This window comes from Natator depressus, chromosome 7, assembly GCF_965152275.1.
Source record: "Natator depressus isolate rNatDep1 chromosome 7, rNatDep2.hap1, whole genome shotgun sequence".
NCBI classification, from domain to species: Eukaryota; Metazoa; Chordata; order Testudines; family Cheloniidae; genus Natator; species Natator depressus.
This window is the reverse complement of record NC_134240.1, coordinates 258995-276469: the sequence shown is the minus strand read 5'-3', so window position 1 is coordinate 276469 and position 17475 is coordinate 258995. Positions and strand designations below refer to the sequence as shown.

General features: G+C 45.9%; 1 protein-coding gene across 6 annotated transcripts in view; it reads right to left on the bottom strand.

The window, feature by feature from the left end:
- Nucleotides 1-17475, bottom strand: part of PLXNB1 (plexin B1) — a 193925-nt gene that overhangs the window by 37125 nt on the left and 139325 nt on the right. For all 6 annotated transcript variants that reach the window (XM_074957248.1, XM_074957247.1, XM_074957246.1 and 3 more), the window contains 4 exons: nucleotides 16312-16405; nucleotides 15884-16050; nucleotides 14402-14553; nucleotides 6687-6792 (listed from right to left, as the gene is read on the bottom strand). In XM_074957248.1, the coding sequence (XP_074813349.1) occupies nucleotides 6687-6792; nucleotides 14402-14553; nucleotides 15884-16050; nucleotides 16312-16405 (519 nt within the window). The remainder of the gene's footprint in view (nucleotides 1-6686; nucleotides 6793-14401; nucleotides 14554-15883; nucleotides 16051-16311; nucleotides 16406-17475) is intronic.

The following is a 17475-nucleotide window of genomic DNA, read 5'->3' as shown; positions in this document are numbered from 1 at the left end:
GCTGGAGCCAGGAAGCCCTTCTCATAACTATAGCAGTAGAGAAAGAACAGGCAGCAGTATCAAGGGAGGCTTGTAGAGATGTTCTGGAAAGTAGCTGACCCTCCACAATGACTGCCTTGAATTGCTTTCTGTGCTCTGCTGGTAGGCGATCAACAAAAGAGTTCAGTGACGCTGACAAATAAGATTCTCTACCAAGTACGTCTAGATGCTTATGGTCTTTTTCATGGGGCATGGATTTAGCATAGTGCTGCCTTCCAGGGAATATTTCTTATCCACTTCCTTGTAGATAGGTGGAATAGTAGCTGGGGTGTACCAGACAATCTTCACATGGTCCAAAAGGGCCTCGTTGACAGGCAAAGCATGTGGGCAGATAAGGGTGAATGAAGGATATCAAGCAATTTACAATGATGTTCTTTAATCTCCTCAAGAGGGATCTGCAAGGAGTCAGCAATTCTCTTGATCAGATCCTGGAACTGTTTAAAATCATCTGCTAAGGATGGAGGAGGAGGCATGACTGCTTCATCTTGAGATGAAGAGGAGGTGTTGGCTGGAGGAGGGGCCTCTTCATCAGCTCTAGCTTCCTGCTCCTCAAAGGTTTCTTTTTGAGGATCAGATCTCCTAGAGAGGGCAGACGATGATGGTTGCTTATCTTTGCAATGGGTGTTGCTCAAAGTCCTGGAAAGTTGTTGGTGAGAGGTGCCCAAGGGTCCCAGTATGGCCCAGGAGGTGGTGCATAAGGCATAGGAGGGGGCGCATAAGCCATAGGAGGGGGCATCCATGGGTGCTCACAGCAGCAAGGTAGTGGCTACCTTGTGCCACAAGTGGTCATAGCCTCAGAGACTTCTGGAAAGGAGGCCTCTATACAGGTGAGGAGGAGAGCCCTAAATCAATATTTGGAATACCAAGGCAAGGTCTTCATCAGAATCCTCTTCCTCAAACTCGCTATGGAATAGTGAAGTGCTTGGAGAAATCTGAGGTGAAACTGTCAGAACCAGGTGAACCTCTAGAGATCTTGATGTCCGCGGTACCGAAAATACGTCAGAGATGAGCAGTGGAAAATCAGGCACCTCAAATACACCCAGGTCATGGAGAAAACAAAACTCCTGCAGTACCGAGCATACTATCAGTGCCAAAGCCATGGTCTGCACCAAGGTAATAGTGGTCAAGGGAGCTGATGGTACCATAAGTTTCAGTCACTCCGAGGGAAGTGCGGTCAGAGCCCAAGTGGGCTTCTTTGGTACCAAGGAAGCAGAGGCGCTCCTCTTGCCCCCTTGGTCCACTAACTGTACCAATGGTCTCTCCAGGCCCGAGACCTTGCTGTCTTTCAGTCTAGCAGTGCCCTGAATACCTGAGGAACCAGCAGCCTGGCGTGTACCTGACTGGAGTGCGGATGGTGCTAAAGTAGCTGAAGTCACTGAGAACCTAGGCTTTTTCAAGGTAGATTCCCTACCCAGTGAATTTGAGGCAAAATCTTGGGAAGACTTATGAGAGAAGTCTTGCATCTTCCTCTTAGATGCCCTGGAGGAGTGCAGCTCAGAGATAGTGGAGGTAGTGGGTTTGCTCGCAGACCGGTGTATGGGGGTGGGGGGGTGGAGGAGGAGAGGAGGTGGAGGGGATGACAGACAGTCCCTGGGCATGGGTCAGTAGCCGGGGAGGAGACAAAGTTTGACCTCCCTGTCTTTTCTAGCGTTAGATTTCAATGCCAGACAGAAGTTAAACTTCTGGGCAATGTGCGATTTCCCGAGGCAACAGATGCACCAGGAGTGCCCATCACTTACTGTGATTGCCTCCTGGCATGATAGACAACATTTGAAACCGGCAGAACCGGGCACAGCCTGCCAGTGAACAAGAAACATCTTATCTACTAACTAATATCTATCTAAAAGGGCAGAAAACTCTTGCCTGGAGTCCTGATGCAGCGAGTCTTTAAATTTTGCCATATAGTCCCACATATTGTCATCATACCTCCCAAGCACAGCTTGCTGGTTAGAGATACAAAGCTGTAATCCATCCACTGAATAAATTTTTCTGCCAAACAAGCCTAGTTTTTTTTAGTCATTTTGTTTGGAAGTAGCACTTGCCTGGCCTTGTCTGTCTCTCTCATTGGCTGCTAGGAACCCAGAAGAAGGGTGAGAATGTAAGCATTTGTACCCCTTGGCCGGCATGTAGTATTTCTTCTCTGCCTTCTTTGAAATGGGAGGGAGAGAAGATGGGGTCTGCCACAGTGCTCTGACCGGACCCATAATGGCCTTGTTGATGGGTAGGGCCACTTTAGATGCTGCAGCCAAGATATCAGTGAGGTTATGCAAAGACTCCTTGAGTACCTCGCTCTCTAGCCCTCAGTTAGAAGCTACCCTCTTTAGAAGATCTTGATGGGCTCTAAAGTTATTTTGTGGCAGCAAGCCACTTGCCCCAAGATGGCTTCATCTGGGGAGGAAGAGCAAGAGGCCTGAACCGGAGGTGAAGCTTCCTCCTCTTCTTGTGCCCCTATTATGTCCCGCAGGCCCAGGTCTTTCGTGTTGGTACCGGGTTTGGTACCACAGTTGAGGTTGGGTGCCAAACAAGTAGTGCTGAAGCCCGCCTCTTGGATGCATCTGAGTAGGACTGGTGGGATGGTGGTCCCAGTATCGAGGGAAATCCCCATGGATTCCAGGCCATTGAACTTGTATAGGCCATTGTCCTTCTGGCCAGGTGCCAGTGGGGCAACCTACACCAGGTTCTGAAGGGATGTAGGATGGGTACTGGCAAACAGCTCTCAGGATGGGATGTAGGGTTCCACCTCAGATTCTGAAGAGTCCTCCTCAGATGACCATGGGGGATCAATACCCTTCACTTCCGCCGGTTGGTGCTGAGAGTCCAGGAACCAGTACCATATTGGGGATGACCTCATAGATGATAGAAGGGCCAGTTTGTCTCTGGCTGGTACTGTGGGCCCTGGTGCCAGGTAAGAGCTCAGAGCCACATGCTCGCTTCTGCTTGTAGTGCTCATCGGAGCCAGTGGTTGCCACAATCGGGGTCGGTGGTACTTGGAGTGACAGCAAGTCCCTGGCTGCTGCAAAGGCATCCAGGGTGGAAGGCACTGTGATCCCGCTAGTGCCGTGATAACTTCCTGGTGTCAGCAGGGGGTCCCACACTGGACTCAATGACCCATAGGGTGGAGTCAATGGTGCTGCCAGAGGACCAGAGGTGGTGGAGTGGCCCAAAGCAGGTCACACTCCGCTGCCCTCCCCTTGTTTATCTTTGCTTGGCACCGGGGAGCATCCTCTCTGACAGCTGTTTCTTATGCTTCTTCCTCAGTACTAGAGATGGAGAACAGTGCCAAGGAGCACCTGGTGCTGGAGGGGTGCTTTGCAAAGAAACTTACGTGCCTGGTGCTGAATCCAATTGGCTTGGCTTCAACACCAGTCTAAGTGCAGCTCCCTTTAAGATAGCCCTCAGCCTGGCCTCCGCTCTTTCTTTGCATGGGGCTGAAAGTCCTGACAAATCTAAGAGCACTCTCATACGTGAGCCTTTCCCCAACATTTTAGACAACTGGAGTGTGGGCCATTCACCAGCAAAGGCTTGCCACAGGAGGCACAAGGTTTGAAGTCTGGGGACTGGAGCATGCCCAGCCCCAGACGCGAAGGAAGCCCCCCTATGCTAAGGGCGGGGGACTAACTATCTACCATAATAGTATTTACACTACTACTAAACTAAGACTGAACTAACTTGAAGAGAAAAACACTGAATAACGCCTTGCTGAAGCAAGAGGAGTTGTTCCAGCGACCATCCCAGGTGAAAACTGAAAGGTGCAGGGCCAGCAGTGCCGCTTATGCTGGCGCATAAACACACCGCACCAGAGGGCACTAGAGCCAGCCCAATGAATACCAATAAAGGAAAAATCTCCAATGACAGTATATGTGGCACGCGCATACCTAACGTTCAATGGAGATTAGCAAGTATATCAAGAAGAATAAATGTTTTCAGTCCTACGTGTCGAGGCTAACTTCCCTAGGATTAGCCAAGATCAGTGTCTTTTTTGGGGTAAGCAATGCATCCCTGCGTTAAACTATAATTTAAAAAAAATTGATTTTTAAAAATTTTCTCAAATATATATCTACATAATTGTTCTAGGCTTGTCATGTTTGGTACCACTGTATTTGTGGGAGAAAGGGCTTTTGACCTAACTCGAGTCATGTCCCATGACACTGTATTATCAAAATTTGCATCAATCACTGGACCTGGAGCTGGGAGGGCAGTGAGTCCCCCCACCCCACCACCACCACGCTGCAGAGGGTGACACCATTTAAATTATGATTTTGTAGATTTTTACAAATCCGACGACACCTCCCTGATCTTCCTATCACTAACTTGCCCATGGAATAAGATTTTACTACATTATACAACCAGGCTATGAGGCAAGCTTTCTGTTTGTTGTATCTTTAACTCTCAGCTCTGTTACTCATCCATCATCATTCACCCAGTCAGCACCTCACTCCCTCTTAGATCAAACTCCTTTGTAATAGGATAAACTCTATTTCTGCCTCACTTCAGTTGGTGCCTCCAAGCTCAAGACCACCAGATTTCCAGCTACCACAATGCAGCAGCTCCCAAAGTTGTACTGACCTGTACTGAAAGTATAGGTCCTCTATTTAGTGGGGAAGGAGAGCTAATAACTGATGACATCAAGAAAGCTGATGTGCTTAATGCCTATTTTGCTCCAGTCTTCACTAAAAAAGTTAATGATGACCAGATAGTCAACACAATTAATATTAACAACGAGGGGAAGGAATGCAAGTCAAAACAGGGAAAGAACAGGTTAAAAATATTTAGATAAATTAAATGTATTCAAGTCAGCAGGGCCTGATGAAATTCATCGTAGGGTAGTTAAGGAACTGGCTGAAGCAATCTCGGAGCCATTAGCAATTATCTTTGAGAATTCCTGGAGGAAGGAAGAGGTCCCAGAAAACTGGAGAAAGGCAAACATAGTACTTATCTTTAAAAATGGGAACAAGGAAGGCCCAGGGAATTATAGACCAGTCAGCCTAACTTCAATACCTGGAAAGATACTGTAGCAAATTATTCAACAATCCAATTTGTAAGCACCTGGAGGATAATAGGGTTATAAGGAATAGTCAAGATGAATCTGTCAAGAGCAAATCATGCCATACCAATTTAATTTCCTCCTTTGACAGGGTTACTGACCTATTGGCTGGGGGGAAGCAGTAGACATGATATACCTTGATTTTAGTTAGGCTTTTGACACAGTTCTGAATGGTATTCTCATAAGCAAACTAGGGAAGTTTGGTCGACAAGATGACATTACTATAAGGCGGGTGCACAACTGGTTGAAAGACCGTACTCAAAGACAGGTTTCAGAGTAGCAGCCGTGTTAGTCTGTATTCGCAAAAAGAAAAGGAGTACTTGTGGCACCTTAGAGACTAACAAATTTATTTGAGCATGAGCTTTCGTGAGCTACAGCTCACTTCATCGGATGCATTCAGTGGAAAATACTGTATTTTCCACTGAATGCATCCGATGAAGTGAGCTGTAGCTCACAAAAGCTCATGCTCAAATAAATTTGTTAGTCTCTAAGGTGCCACAAGTACTCCTTTTCTTTTTGCGTACTCAAAGAGTAGTTATCAATGGTTTGCTGTAAAATTGGAAGGACATATCTATTGGGTTCCTGCAGGGGTCAGTCCTGTGTCTGGTACTATTCAATATTTTCATTAATGACTTGGATAATGGATGGAGAGTATGCTTATAAAATTTGCAGATGACACAAAGCTGGGAGGGATAGCAAGCACTTTGTAGGACAAGTTTAGAATTCAAAATGACTGACAAATTGGAGAATTGGTCTGAATTGAACAAGATGAAATTCAATAAAGACAAGTGCAAAGCACTTCACTTAGAAAGCTAAACAATCAAAAGCAGTTACAAAATGGGGAAACTCTCCAGGTGATAGTACTGTTGAAAAGGAACTGGAGGCTATAGTGGACCACAAACTCAGTATGAGTCAATAATGTGATACAGCTGCTAAAAAACCTAATACAACGCTGCGGTGTATTAACAGGAGTGTTGTATGTAAGACACAGAAGGTAACTGTCCTGCTCTATTCAGCACTAGTGAGGCCCAGTCGGAGTACTGTGTCCAATTCTGAGCACCACAATTTAAGAAAGATGTGGACAAATTGGAAAGAGTCCAGAGGAGAGCAACAATACTGATAAAAGGCTTAGAAAACCTGACCTACTGGGAAAAAAAAACTGGGCATGTTTAGTCTTGAGAAAAGAAGACTGAGGGATAAATTGATAAACAGTCTTCTAATATGTTAACAGTCATTATAAAGAGGACAGCAATCAACTGTTTGCCAAGTTCACGGAGGTATGACAAGAAGTAATGGGCTTAATCTGCAGCAAGGGCAATTTAGGTTAGATATTAAGCTCTGGAATAGGCTTTCAAGGGAGGTTGTGGCAGCTTTTAAAAACAAGTTTGACAAACACCCATTAGAGATGGTCTAGGTTTATTTGGTCCTGCCACAGTGCAGGCACTGGACTTGATGATTTCTTGAGGTCCCTTCCAGGCCTACATTTTTATGATTCTATGACCTACACAACTCCCACTCTCCAAGAGAATCTGTGAGCAGAGAATAGCATTGCAGCTGCAGTCTTATGGAAGCAGTATAAGAGGGGTTTGAACTGAGATGTTACCTGATAGGCAAATATGTGCCTAGAAACTCCATGTCCTCCTCCAAGTACTTCCACTGCAATGTGCCCAGATCTCTCAGCCCAGCTCCCACCGGTGACGCACACAATACTGCAGGGAAATCAGAGGACAAGGTCACTATAGGGGTCACCTTTTGGGGTGCAGTGCAGACCAGTGAGAGGTTGTGTCACTGCTTGTTCTGTAACCCTGAGTGCCATAAACTGCTCTGCTGCTGGAGCTCTTGGCCTGCATGCTCCCAGACAGCACCTAAGCATGCACTAAGCGTCTTGTGTGTTGAGCAGTCCAGCAGCCTGCTTGCTACACCACAGCCATACGTTGGTCTCCATCAGCCTAGATTGCTACTCGCCAACTGACCCCAACACACACCCCAGTTCTGAATTTCCCCAAAACCATCTGCCCTGAAACGTCCAGCCTTCTGCTGAACTAAGGTCTGTTGCTCCTTTAAAGACAGAAAAGCATAGCAGCTTGTTGCCTTAACTGGAGTTGACAATCACTTCAATTAAAAAAAGCTGGGTTGGTTTAGATCAAAAATAAAACAAGTTTATTAACAAAAGAGATGGGTTTTAAGTGAGTTCAAATACAAGAGATAAAGACAAAATAGTTTCATGCAAATAAAAGTCAGATACACTTTCTAGTAGCTAAGACTTAACTCATCAAGGTACAGCTGGGATCAAGGTAGATTTTTTTTTTCCCTTTCCAGACATGGCTGACCTTCTCTCAGTCAGGATCTTCCACAGCTGTACAAGGGTACTTGTTTTCATTGTGTTCCCAGGTGAAAGATCTTTGCCAAAGCAGGCTTTTCATAACTCTGTCCTACTCCCCTTGACACATTTTTTCAATCAATTCACACAATTTATACACACATTCTCTATGACTCATCTTGTCATTCATTTTGAGGTTTCTCATTTTTGTTCTATACACTTCAGGAGTAATCTGGAACCTTTGCAATACAGCCTTTTAAAATTCACCATATTTCAATGCTTGTTCAAGTTCCATTTCATTAAATACATTTAAAGCTTTCCCCCACAGCCTACTAATGAAAATTGGGACTTCTTGGAACGCTCTGGAACGTGGCCTTTCAAAAGTGGTCAAGGATTCTTCAATACAGTCTGCTTCCTTTGTATGCAGGACACAACTTGTCCCAGCTGGGTGTTCCTTGGGGAAAGAGTACACCTGTGGGCTGTGGAATTTGTCCATGCCTTTCCATCATGTCCAAGTTATATAACCTCTCTTCTCTTTTTCCAGGGCTTCTTTGTCTTTCAGCTCTATGGCTTGTTGGTGGGCAACTGCTTCTGCTTCCAGGTCCTGCCTGTGTACCTCTTCTTGCTCTTTGGCTTCTATCCTTTTCCCATTTTTAGTATTCACGATCTCTCTTGTTGTTCTGCTTCCCATTTCTGAAATTCTCATGCTGCATACTCAGCCTCTCTTTTTAGGGCTTTTTACTCCTTTCCAATTCAGCCAACTCTAGCTTAGTGATTGTTTCACTGTCATTCATTTTCAACTTCCTTTGTTCTATTTCCCTTGCCCAAAATAAACAAACAGAAAATAATAAAACTGTAACCTTTCTTTGACTGTTCCCAGGTCTTATCACTTGAGAATCACTTAAAACTGTTTTCCAAGTGTAAGTGTAAAGCTTCAGTCAAAACAGCGAGCTGTGTGTAAATCCTGCCAGCTATGCCATTGTGACATTTTGGGGTTCATCCCAGACCCGTGGGAAGTTGTATCACCACTCGTCCTGTAACCCTGAGTGCCCCAAAATGCTCTGCTGCTGTAGCCACTTGTTTGGGTGCTCTCAGCCAGCACACAAGGATGCACTAACTGTCTGTGCATAGAGCAACCCTGGTCCAGCATCTCTGACTCCAGCAACCTACTTGTTACACTACTGCCACATTCTGGGCTCCACCAGTCTTGGTTACTAGTAGCCCACTGACCCCAACACACCCCAATCCTGAATCCCCAAAACCATCTGCCCTGATGTGCTCAGTCCTCTCCTGGAACATTCAGAGGACTAAAGGTCTGTTGCTCCTTTAAAGAGACAAAAGCACAGCAGCTTTTTGCTTTAACTGGAGTTAACAATCACTGTGATGGGATCCCCGGGGTGGAGCCTGGGGACCACGGGGACCACTGTGCCCTCCTGAACCCTCTCCAGCCTGAGCTGTCTTTCACAATGCCTTGTAGTGACAAGCAGCAAGCCCTTCCAGGCACTGTTATCACTCAGCATGTGGAGCCCCAACACCCAGCTTGATTGCATGAATGCTCCCAGAGCCACACATGAATCACACAGAAAAAGGCACCAAAGCCAAATACCCCCAGCTCCCAGCACTGTACCCCAGAAATATACCGTCTTGCTCTGCTCAAGATAAGCAGTTCAAATTTATTAATTGGTTCAGCACTTCATCAATGGAAAGTGAACATACATCAGCCTTTGTAAAACCTGAGCACATTTACTATTCATTTCAGGCAAACTCACTGGTAAAGAAATAAAACAGGTTTATTGGCTACAAAAGATAGATTTTAAGTGATTATGTGACAGGCAAAAAGTCAGAGATAGTTACCAAAATAATATAATAAAATAAAATATAAGCATGCAGTCTAAACTCTCAACCCTATTAGACTGGGCAACATACAGATTAAGCAGTTTTTCTCATCCCACTGGACACTGAAGTTCATAGTTCACAGATTTCACCCTTGAAATCTGGGCCAGTCCCCTCAGTTGGAGTCTTCAGAGTGGCCTTGTTGCTTGCAGTGTAGGTGGGTGAAGGAGAAAGGCCAAGCATGGGCCTGCTGTTTTCTGTTTTATACCCTCAGTCCATGTGCTTGGAAAACAAGTCCAGGCACATCTGGGGGGCATTGCTGAGTCTCCAGGCAAGGTTGAGCAATTCCTCTGGTGCGGCCTTATGCAGGTGAGTCACTGAATTGTAGCTCCCTTGCTGGACAATGGCTGTTGATAGTTTTTTGACACCCGCTCGTGCGCTGGTTACTTTCCTTGCTGTTGCCTTTGGGGAGCTAGTATCTGACTGATTCCCCAACTTTCAGCATGTTTAAGTGACAACCATACAACACAATTCTCATAATTTCATATGCATTAATGATATACATATATGGATAGAGAAATTACTTTTAGCAGATCATAACCTTTCCTCATACCTTACAAGGCATGCTTTATATGTAAGATCACGATTATATAAAAATGAGGAATATGGGGGTTACAGGACATTCCTCCAAGGTATAGAATGTCACAATCACTTGAAGGCAAACACGGCACTGGGTTGATTTGGAATAAAAGTAAAACTAGTTCATTAAAGAAAGAGAAAGGTTTTAATTGAGTTCAAGTATAAAGTCAAATAAAGTCAGAATGGCTACAAAGTGAAAAACGCTTTCTAGTGATTAAGACTTAATAAAGCCACAGTCATGGTTCAAGGTAAGATTCTTCCCACACTCCTTCCAGCCAGATGGCTGACAACCCCCTTGGTCAGGTTCTCCCATAAGGTCCAAAGTCCTTGGTTCCTTGTCTACTTAGGTGAAAGATCACTTGGGTTTTTTTGCCCCTCTCTTTTATAATCCAGTGAATGTTTTAAATGTATCCTTCTCAAAGTTCAGTGCCCCTGCTGTGAGGAAAGGTGCCATGGAGTCTGTTGGAGACGATTCCATGCTGGTTTCTTCCTTGCTCGTGCTTTTTACAGCGCAAATTGATCTGTCCCTGTAGCCTCCAATACACCAATGACTGGCAACTTGACTGTGATTGCACCTGCACAGAGATGTCAGCCTTTCCTTTGCTTGAAAAAAATCCTGTTTATTCACTCCTCATACTGGTCTGGATCAAACTCATTTTAGTCCCATATTTCCTTTCCATTTATACAGTCCTTTGGGCGTTTGCCGCACGCACGCCACGCAAGAATATTAATGATCGGTGTGATATTGGCTTTCTAAAGATACCTAACATGATACCTATTAGATACAAATTATGTCATAAAGTGAATTGGAGTACACTAAACTGGTCAGGCCTGCTGAAACTCGATACCTGATACCAGTGAGACCCTTGCTCTCTGACATTGGGATGCCCTTAGGGTCACAGTAAGGCAGAGGGTGGAGTAGGACCTACATGCCATCTGCACAACACAATCTGTTCTAAATCCAATTTAACAACCAAGGTCCCATTTCCTTGACAGTTCATAGACGGAGATGTGGGTTCTAATATAGCTGGGAATTGAGCCATTAATGGCCTGGGATCAGAACCAAAGCCTTAAACTGGCAATGGAAACAGCCTGGAAGCCCTTAGTGGGATCAGAACAGAGGGATGATGGCAGGGAGGAGACACACAGCTGTGTTTGTGCCACCTAGAATCTATCCATTGCTTTCTTTTTCAACTTCAGATACAGTGAATCACAGACCAGTGCATGGATCACAGTGGCCAGGTCCTCGCCCAGGAGGAAAAGGTGGAGTTTTCTAGTGAGCTGGAGGTGAAAGGCGGCGTTTTTAGTCACTGAAGCTACCTGCCACATAGACTCAATGATGACTCAGACAGTATGACAACTCTTTGCACTGCTCTGGCAAAATGGGGCTAGATGCTTTCAACCGAAGGTGAAGCAGCATACCAGCTAGCTCTTCAAGTCATTTCCCCATCTAACTGGCAGCACTTCAGTCTTGACTGTGTGTCAGTAACAAGGGGTCTGATACAGGGTGTCTGTGACAGCTCGCCACAAGTTTTTACTAGTCCTCTAATAGTAAATTAAAGTAAAACTCAAAGAACTGGCCCTTTAAATTTCAAACCAAAACTTACTGGGTGGTCGCACCATTTAAGTGAAGGTGCATCGGCTGTTAGGACCAGGACCAAGACCCTGGGTTAGACCTGTGAAGCAAATCTTCCAACTTAGGTACACCCAGCACTCCCCTTGAAGCAGGCAAGCCTTAACTTGTCTGGTGGTTCCTGATTGGCTATGCCCTCCGTTCTATTTGATCCCTGTAACAATATGGCTTTCCTGTGGGCTGGAGAGCCTGAGGCTAAGCCAGCCCTGATTATAAGATGAGCCCCATCTGAGGAGAATCTGGGATTCCAATATAAACAGCAGCAGGAAGCTGCAGGTAGGAGTGCAATTGAGTGAATAGCTGAGATGAGACTGCCAGAGGCAGGAAGCCTGGTGATAAACTGGGGAAGCTCAGGAGACCGTGTGAATCTGGTAGAAGGAGTAGCTATGAGGAGCAAGTGTGGCTCCTCAAGAGCCCTAGCCAGACAAAGCCTGGGAGTGGGAGTTAAAGAAGGGACGATGAACTGAAAAACTGTTTGCTTTGAACTTTTGGATTCTGTTCTTGTGACAAACTCTGTTACCAGCCTGAGGAGAGCTGGGGAAATTAAAAGATTGAACTTAAAAGGTCACTGGAGATTGCGTGAGTTCTTAAAGGAGCCCAGAAGAAGGGGAAATAGAGGGGGGATGTCAGAGTTATAATCATAGAATATCAGGGTGGGAAGGGACCTCAGGAGGTCATCTAGTCCAACCCCCTGCTCAAAGTAGGACCAATCCCCAATTTCTTTTTTTTTTGGTCCCAGATCCCTAAATGGCCCCCTCAAGGATTGAACTCTCAACCCTGGGTTTAACAGCCCAACTCTTAAACCACTGAGCTAACCCTCCCCCCATGAGTGACATAGGGAGGAGGGGATAGCTCAGTGGTTTGAGCATTGACCTGCTTAAACCCAGGGTTGTGAGTTCAATCCTTGAGGGGGCCTTTTAGGGATCTGGGGCAAAAATTGGGGATTAGTCCTGCTTTGAGCAGGGGGCTGGATTAGATGATCTTCTGAGGTCCCTTTCAATCCTGATATTCTATGTCCACGAGGCTCCTACCAACGAGGGGGAGCCATCATGCTACAATCCCTGACCTGAGTATAAGGCCTCTTGGCAAGACATTACTAAATGCCACACAGAGTCATCTGATAACATGCAAGTGCACCTCCTGCCCTGTGAGCCCTTCGACTGGCGCTGGAGCAATGGCTGACAGCAGGAGTTCCCATAGCCACTTCCCAGAGAATCTTACTCGACTCCCAGGGGTAGGGAGCTGCTGACATGGGACAGAAGCAATGTAATTGTAACAGTCCTTGCCATGTTAAGAGGTTACTCAGACATTCTGCTTTGCTCTTTGCTCCACCTCCCATGTCCATTCAGTTCTCCTCCTGCCCCCGCCCATTTATCCCAGATGCCTACTCCCTTGCTATCCTCCTGTGTTTGCTGCCATACTCCCTGGTTCCTTTCTGCCTGCTCCCTTGATTATGCTTCCCAGCAGCCCTGCTCCCTTGCTGCCTAGGCCTCCTCTCACCTGCCCATGTTGCCAGCCACATTCTTATGGCCCCTTCCTTCACCTGGTCCCCTAGACATACTGTCCAGCTACCTGATTCTCTTCTCTTCTGGCTCCAGTCTCTGAAGGTAGATCTTGTTTCCCTTCCTTTTTCTTCTTTAAAGATGCCTCTAGAGATCTTTAGACTCCAGTTTGTGACGAAGAGCCTTGATGTAAGGACCAGAAGCCAGCATCATGTGCCCTGCCAGCCATTTGCTGGCCACCAGCAAGTGATCTGGGGCCCACTAGGGCTCCATGGAGAACAGTTTGACTATCTCTGGCTGAGAGCATTTTGCCATCTGAAAGCCGCCTCATTTTCACCCTGGTTTTACTGGTAGGTGGAGGTTGTCATTATGATGATGCTCCAGCTCTGTTTGGAGGTTGTGAGCAGGAATAAGAATCATGGTGTCACCTCCACCAACACTATTCCCATATTAAGCTACCTGTTGCCTGTGGTATGAGAGAGTACTTTTGTGCTCAAATAAATGTGTTAGTCTCTAAGGTGCCACAAGTCCTCCTGTTCTTTGAGTATTTTTTCAGTTGTGCAACTTGCACAAGCAACAGCCTTTTCTATCCTGTGATTACCTTGCAACAGCAACACCTGGCCTTGGGGTCACATGGTATACTTAGCAGGAGCAGCACTCCTCTGGCACTGGCAGCTTGTTCAGAATGTGGCAGCATGATCTGCTCACTGGCTTGAGTACATGTGACCAAACTAAACTGCCTCAGAGCTCTTTACATTTGATGCCTGTAAAGTGATGGATTTACCATGGGCCCACTGGTCTTTAAAGCCCTTAGAAGTAGGCCCTGGCTGTATCTCAGACTTCCTCTTTGAGACTCATTTTGACAGGTTGTACCTGGCACCCTCTCCTTATAAGGAATCCCACTGCCTCATTTCAGGTTGTCAGGTGATGAAGTCTTTGCTACAGAGGAGCTCACTCCCCATTCACATTAGTCTCAGCCTCTTGCCTCCTAAAATTGAACTAATGCCAACAAAGGTGTTTTGGCTTTTTTTGGAGGACATTTCCCTCCTTTCCCCTCCCTGTTTTTCAGATCGTGTTTATTTCAGTCTGATATTTTTATGAAGACTATCACGTTAGTTGTTTTTGTTGGGAGTGATGAATGCTAGGGGTCAGGCCTCTTTAAAAATAAACAGCTTCTGTTGAAATTCATTGCCCAAGTGGTGAGTAGGTGCAGAAAATTGCTTTACTCGGGTGTCACTGCCCTTGGGAAGGTGCAAAAGGCAACTCAGTGTCTGGGGCAGAAGGTTTTGATCCAGGTTACCATGGCTAGGGAGGGGGTGGCATTCTGATGTCAGTGGCCCAGTGGGAAACCCAATGTCTCATTCCGTGGGGGAGTTTCACAGATACACTACCTGCTGGAGATTTCATATTCTTGAGCATCTACAGCACAAGGAATTCCTGCAACAGTAACGGTTTCTGCAATGTCCTGATGTTTCTGGCCGAGGTTTGAGCCAGCAATAGTGAGTCTAGTGCCACCTTCAACTGGTCCAGATAGGGGATAAACCTGCAAAGATACCCAAGCATGTGTTCATTTCATAGCACCTCAGATGCAGGTAGCCTAATAAGGTGCCGGACCCAAAACAGCCCAAGTTCTGTCCTCTTCCTAGGCTGGCCAAAGGAGACACTTTTTGCTGGCCAAGACTTGTGTCAGGTTCTCTTGCTATAGATTAGCTGCTCTATCATCACAAGCAGGAAGGGCTACTCCTGGGGGAATTCTATGCCAAAAAATTAAAAATTCTGTGCACAATATTTTAAAAATCTGCAAAATTCCACATATTTTATTTGTCAAAATAATACAATAAAATCAACTGGAGCCCCAGATGCCGGGGGCTGACAGCAGGTGGGAGTGCTCAGAGGGAAATCACAAGTTCTGCATGAAAAATTTTTTTGTGGGTAATATTAATTCTGCACAAATTCTGCATTGTGCAATGGTGCAGAATTCCAGCAGGAGTAAAGTGCTGTAAATGAGAGACCTAGGATCCGTGCCCTCCTCCTTCCCACACTTTGTTCTTATCACTAATTTCCACAAAAGGTATAATGCCATTAAATTCCCCTTTAGAACAGCTGTGGCAGCCCATCCTTTGCCTACTCACTGCTGCACTGACTGCTTCTCTGGGGGCTCTGGTGATGAGGAGCTATTATATAAGCTGTTATCTATTACTTGTATTGCAGTAGTGTCCAGAGGGTCTCCCATAGGTTCAGTGCCCCACTGCGCTAGGTGCTGCACAAAAACACAATCAAAAGACAGTTCATGCCCCTAAGAGTATACAGGATAAATTATGACAAGAAGCATCAAGTGGATATAGCATGTAACTGGAGGGAGGACAAGGTGACAGCAGGGGGCACAGAGTTACAGACACATACTCTATGGTAATCAGCAAGAGACAGGTCCAAAAGATTTTTTTTTAATAAACCAGAATTAATAACCACCTCTGCTCCCTCTTCCATCCCTGCCAAGTCAGTGTCACTTCACCTTGTGCACCTTCATTATTTCAGGCTCAGCTATCACTATGCTAGTCTATCCCAAACACTGAGTTAGGACAGCAAGGGGATTCTACTCTTTCGACTTCATCCCCAATTCCTGGATCCAGCAGCTTCCTGCATATTGGTTTCAATTGGTCTGAGGTATACATTTGTTGTTTCTTTCATCTTGGCTACTACAGATTGGTTGCACTCTAGCACTTTGTGTCAGGCTCTCCAAACTCTCAGTGCTGAAGAATTAACAGTGGGAGAGGAACCGTTGTTGCTATTTGGACTGTCTGAGGTTTTTTGGCTGCTTTGTGGAACCCCCATTGCCCCTGAGTGCAGTACAGTAAAGAGTAGTGGTTACTCACTGAATAAATGAGGGGTGCAGGACATACATCCGCTATCTCTTCAGTGCAGGATCCGCGGAAGATGCAGTTGGGCTGCTGCCCCCCACACCACACACAGTTATACTTGGAGTCAGCCGTTTGGCAGCGGCTGCAATCAGAGTGTCCCATGGAGCAGTTATAGAGAGTTACTGCAGAGGAACAACATTCAAAAGGGCATCTGTGAAAATCCCAACAATGCACAGAATGACCCCAGCAACCAAGCACCTGGCACTAACAAAACAACAACTCAGAGCCTGTAACATCCAGCCTGAAGGGCTGCCCCTGATTTCCCAGTGATGGGACTATTGTAGGACACCCTGAACACCAACAGTCTCAATTTAAATTTTCCCAGCTACCCCATGTTCCATTCCCTAAATCCCTCTTTTACTGGTGAGGTGTCACTCTCCTACCGTAGAGATCCACAGCGCTGTCCACTCGGAGGTGTTGCTTCCTCTGCACAAACACCACAGCACTGAATTCAAGTTGAGGTGCCAAGTAACTATACTGCAAAGAGACCAGAATGTCAGGATATCAAATGGACCAAATGAGGCCTCTAGCTAACTCGCTGAAGAAACAGAAGTGCCTCAGTGCTTCACACAGTAGTTTAACACACGTTGCAGCAAATAACTTGCCTCTTTCATTAAGGGACAAAGGGCCTGACTCTCAAAGATGGGCAGGGTAATTGCATATGTAAATGTGTGCATGCAAATGGCTATTTGTGTGCCTAACTGACCACCTGCAGATGCAAACACCCAAATGCATGTTCACATGTGTTATCTGTGCAAAAAACACTCCAGCTGAGACATCTTGGGACAGAACCAGTGTGACTCACCTCTCTGTGAACCTGGTCAGCGTTCCCACATGAACCGAAGTGAGATCGCTGATTAAGTAGAAGGTGATTACCAAGTCAACAAGTTTCAGAGTAACAGCCGTGTTAGTCTGTATTCGCAAAAAGAAAAGGAGTACTTGTGGCACCTTAGAGACTAACCAATTTATTTGAGCATAAGCTTTCGTGAGCTACAGCTCACTTCATCGGATGCTCACGAAAGCTTATGCTCAAATAAATTGGTTAGTCTCCAAGTCAACAAGGGGATTCAGCTCGTTAGCTGAGGATGTTTGAAAGAGACGGCAAGAGCCGGGGAGAGCTGGAAGGAAGGGTCAGAGAAGCTTAAGATCTCAGACAACTGTGATCTCTTCCTCCCCACCCCGCTCTGTGCCTTGGTAGTAGGGAAAGACTTGGGGAAAAGCTTTATGCTGTGGGGAACAAACACTTATAAAATACATTGAAAATAAAGCACAGAACTTGTCACTGGTGTGCATGAGAATTCTTTGCAGTAAGGAATCCAGGGTGAGGAAACCCCACCCTATGAGAACTGGGGGCTTGTCTGAGATCTTCTGCGCTGGGCAGTGGAACAGCAAAAGGAGTTTCAGAAAATCTTTCAAGCATTTCAGCAGACCCAGCAACAAGCAAGACAGTCCTTGTTATCCTCACATGTGGAACAATAACAGAACCTACAACAATTTATCGCACAGCAGGCGCAGGTGCAGCAACAGCTCATGGAGAAGCTGGTGAA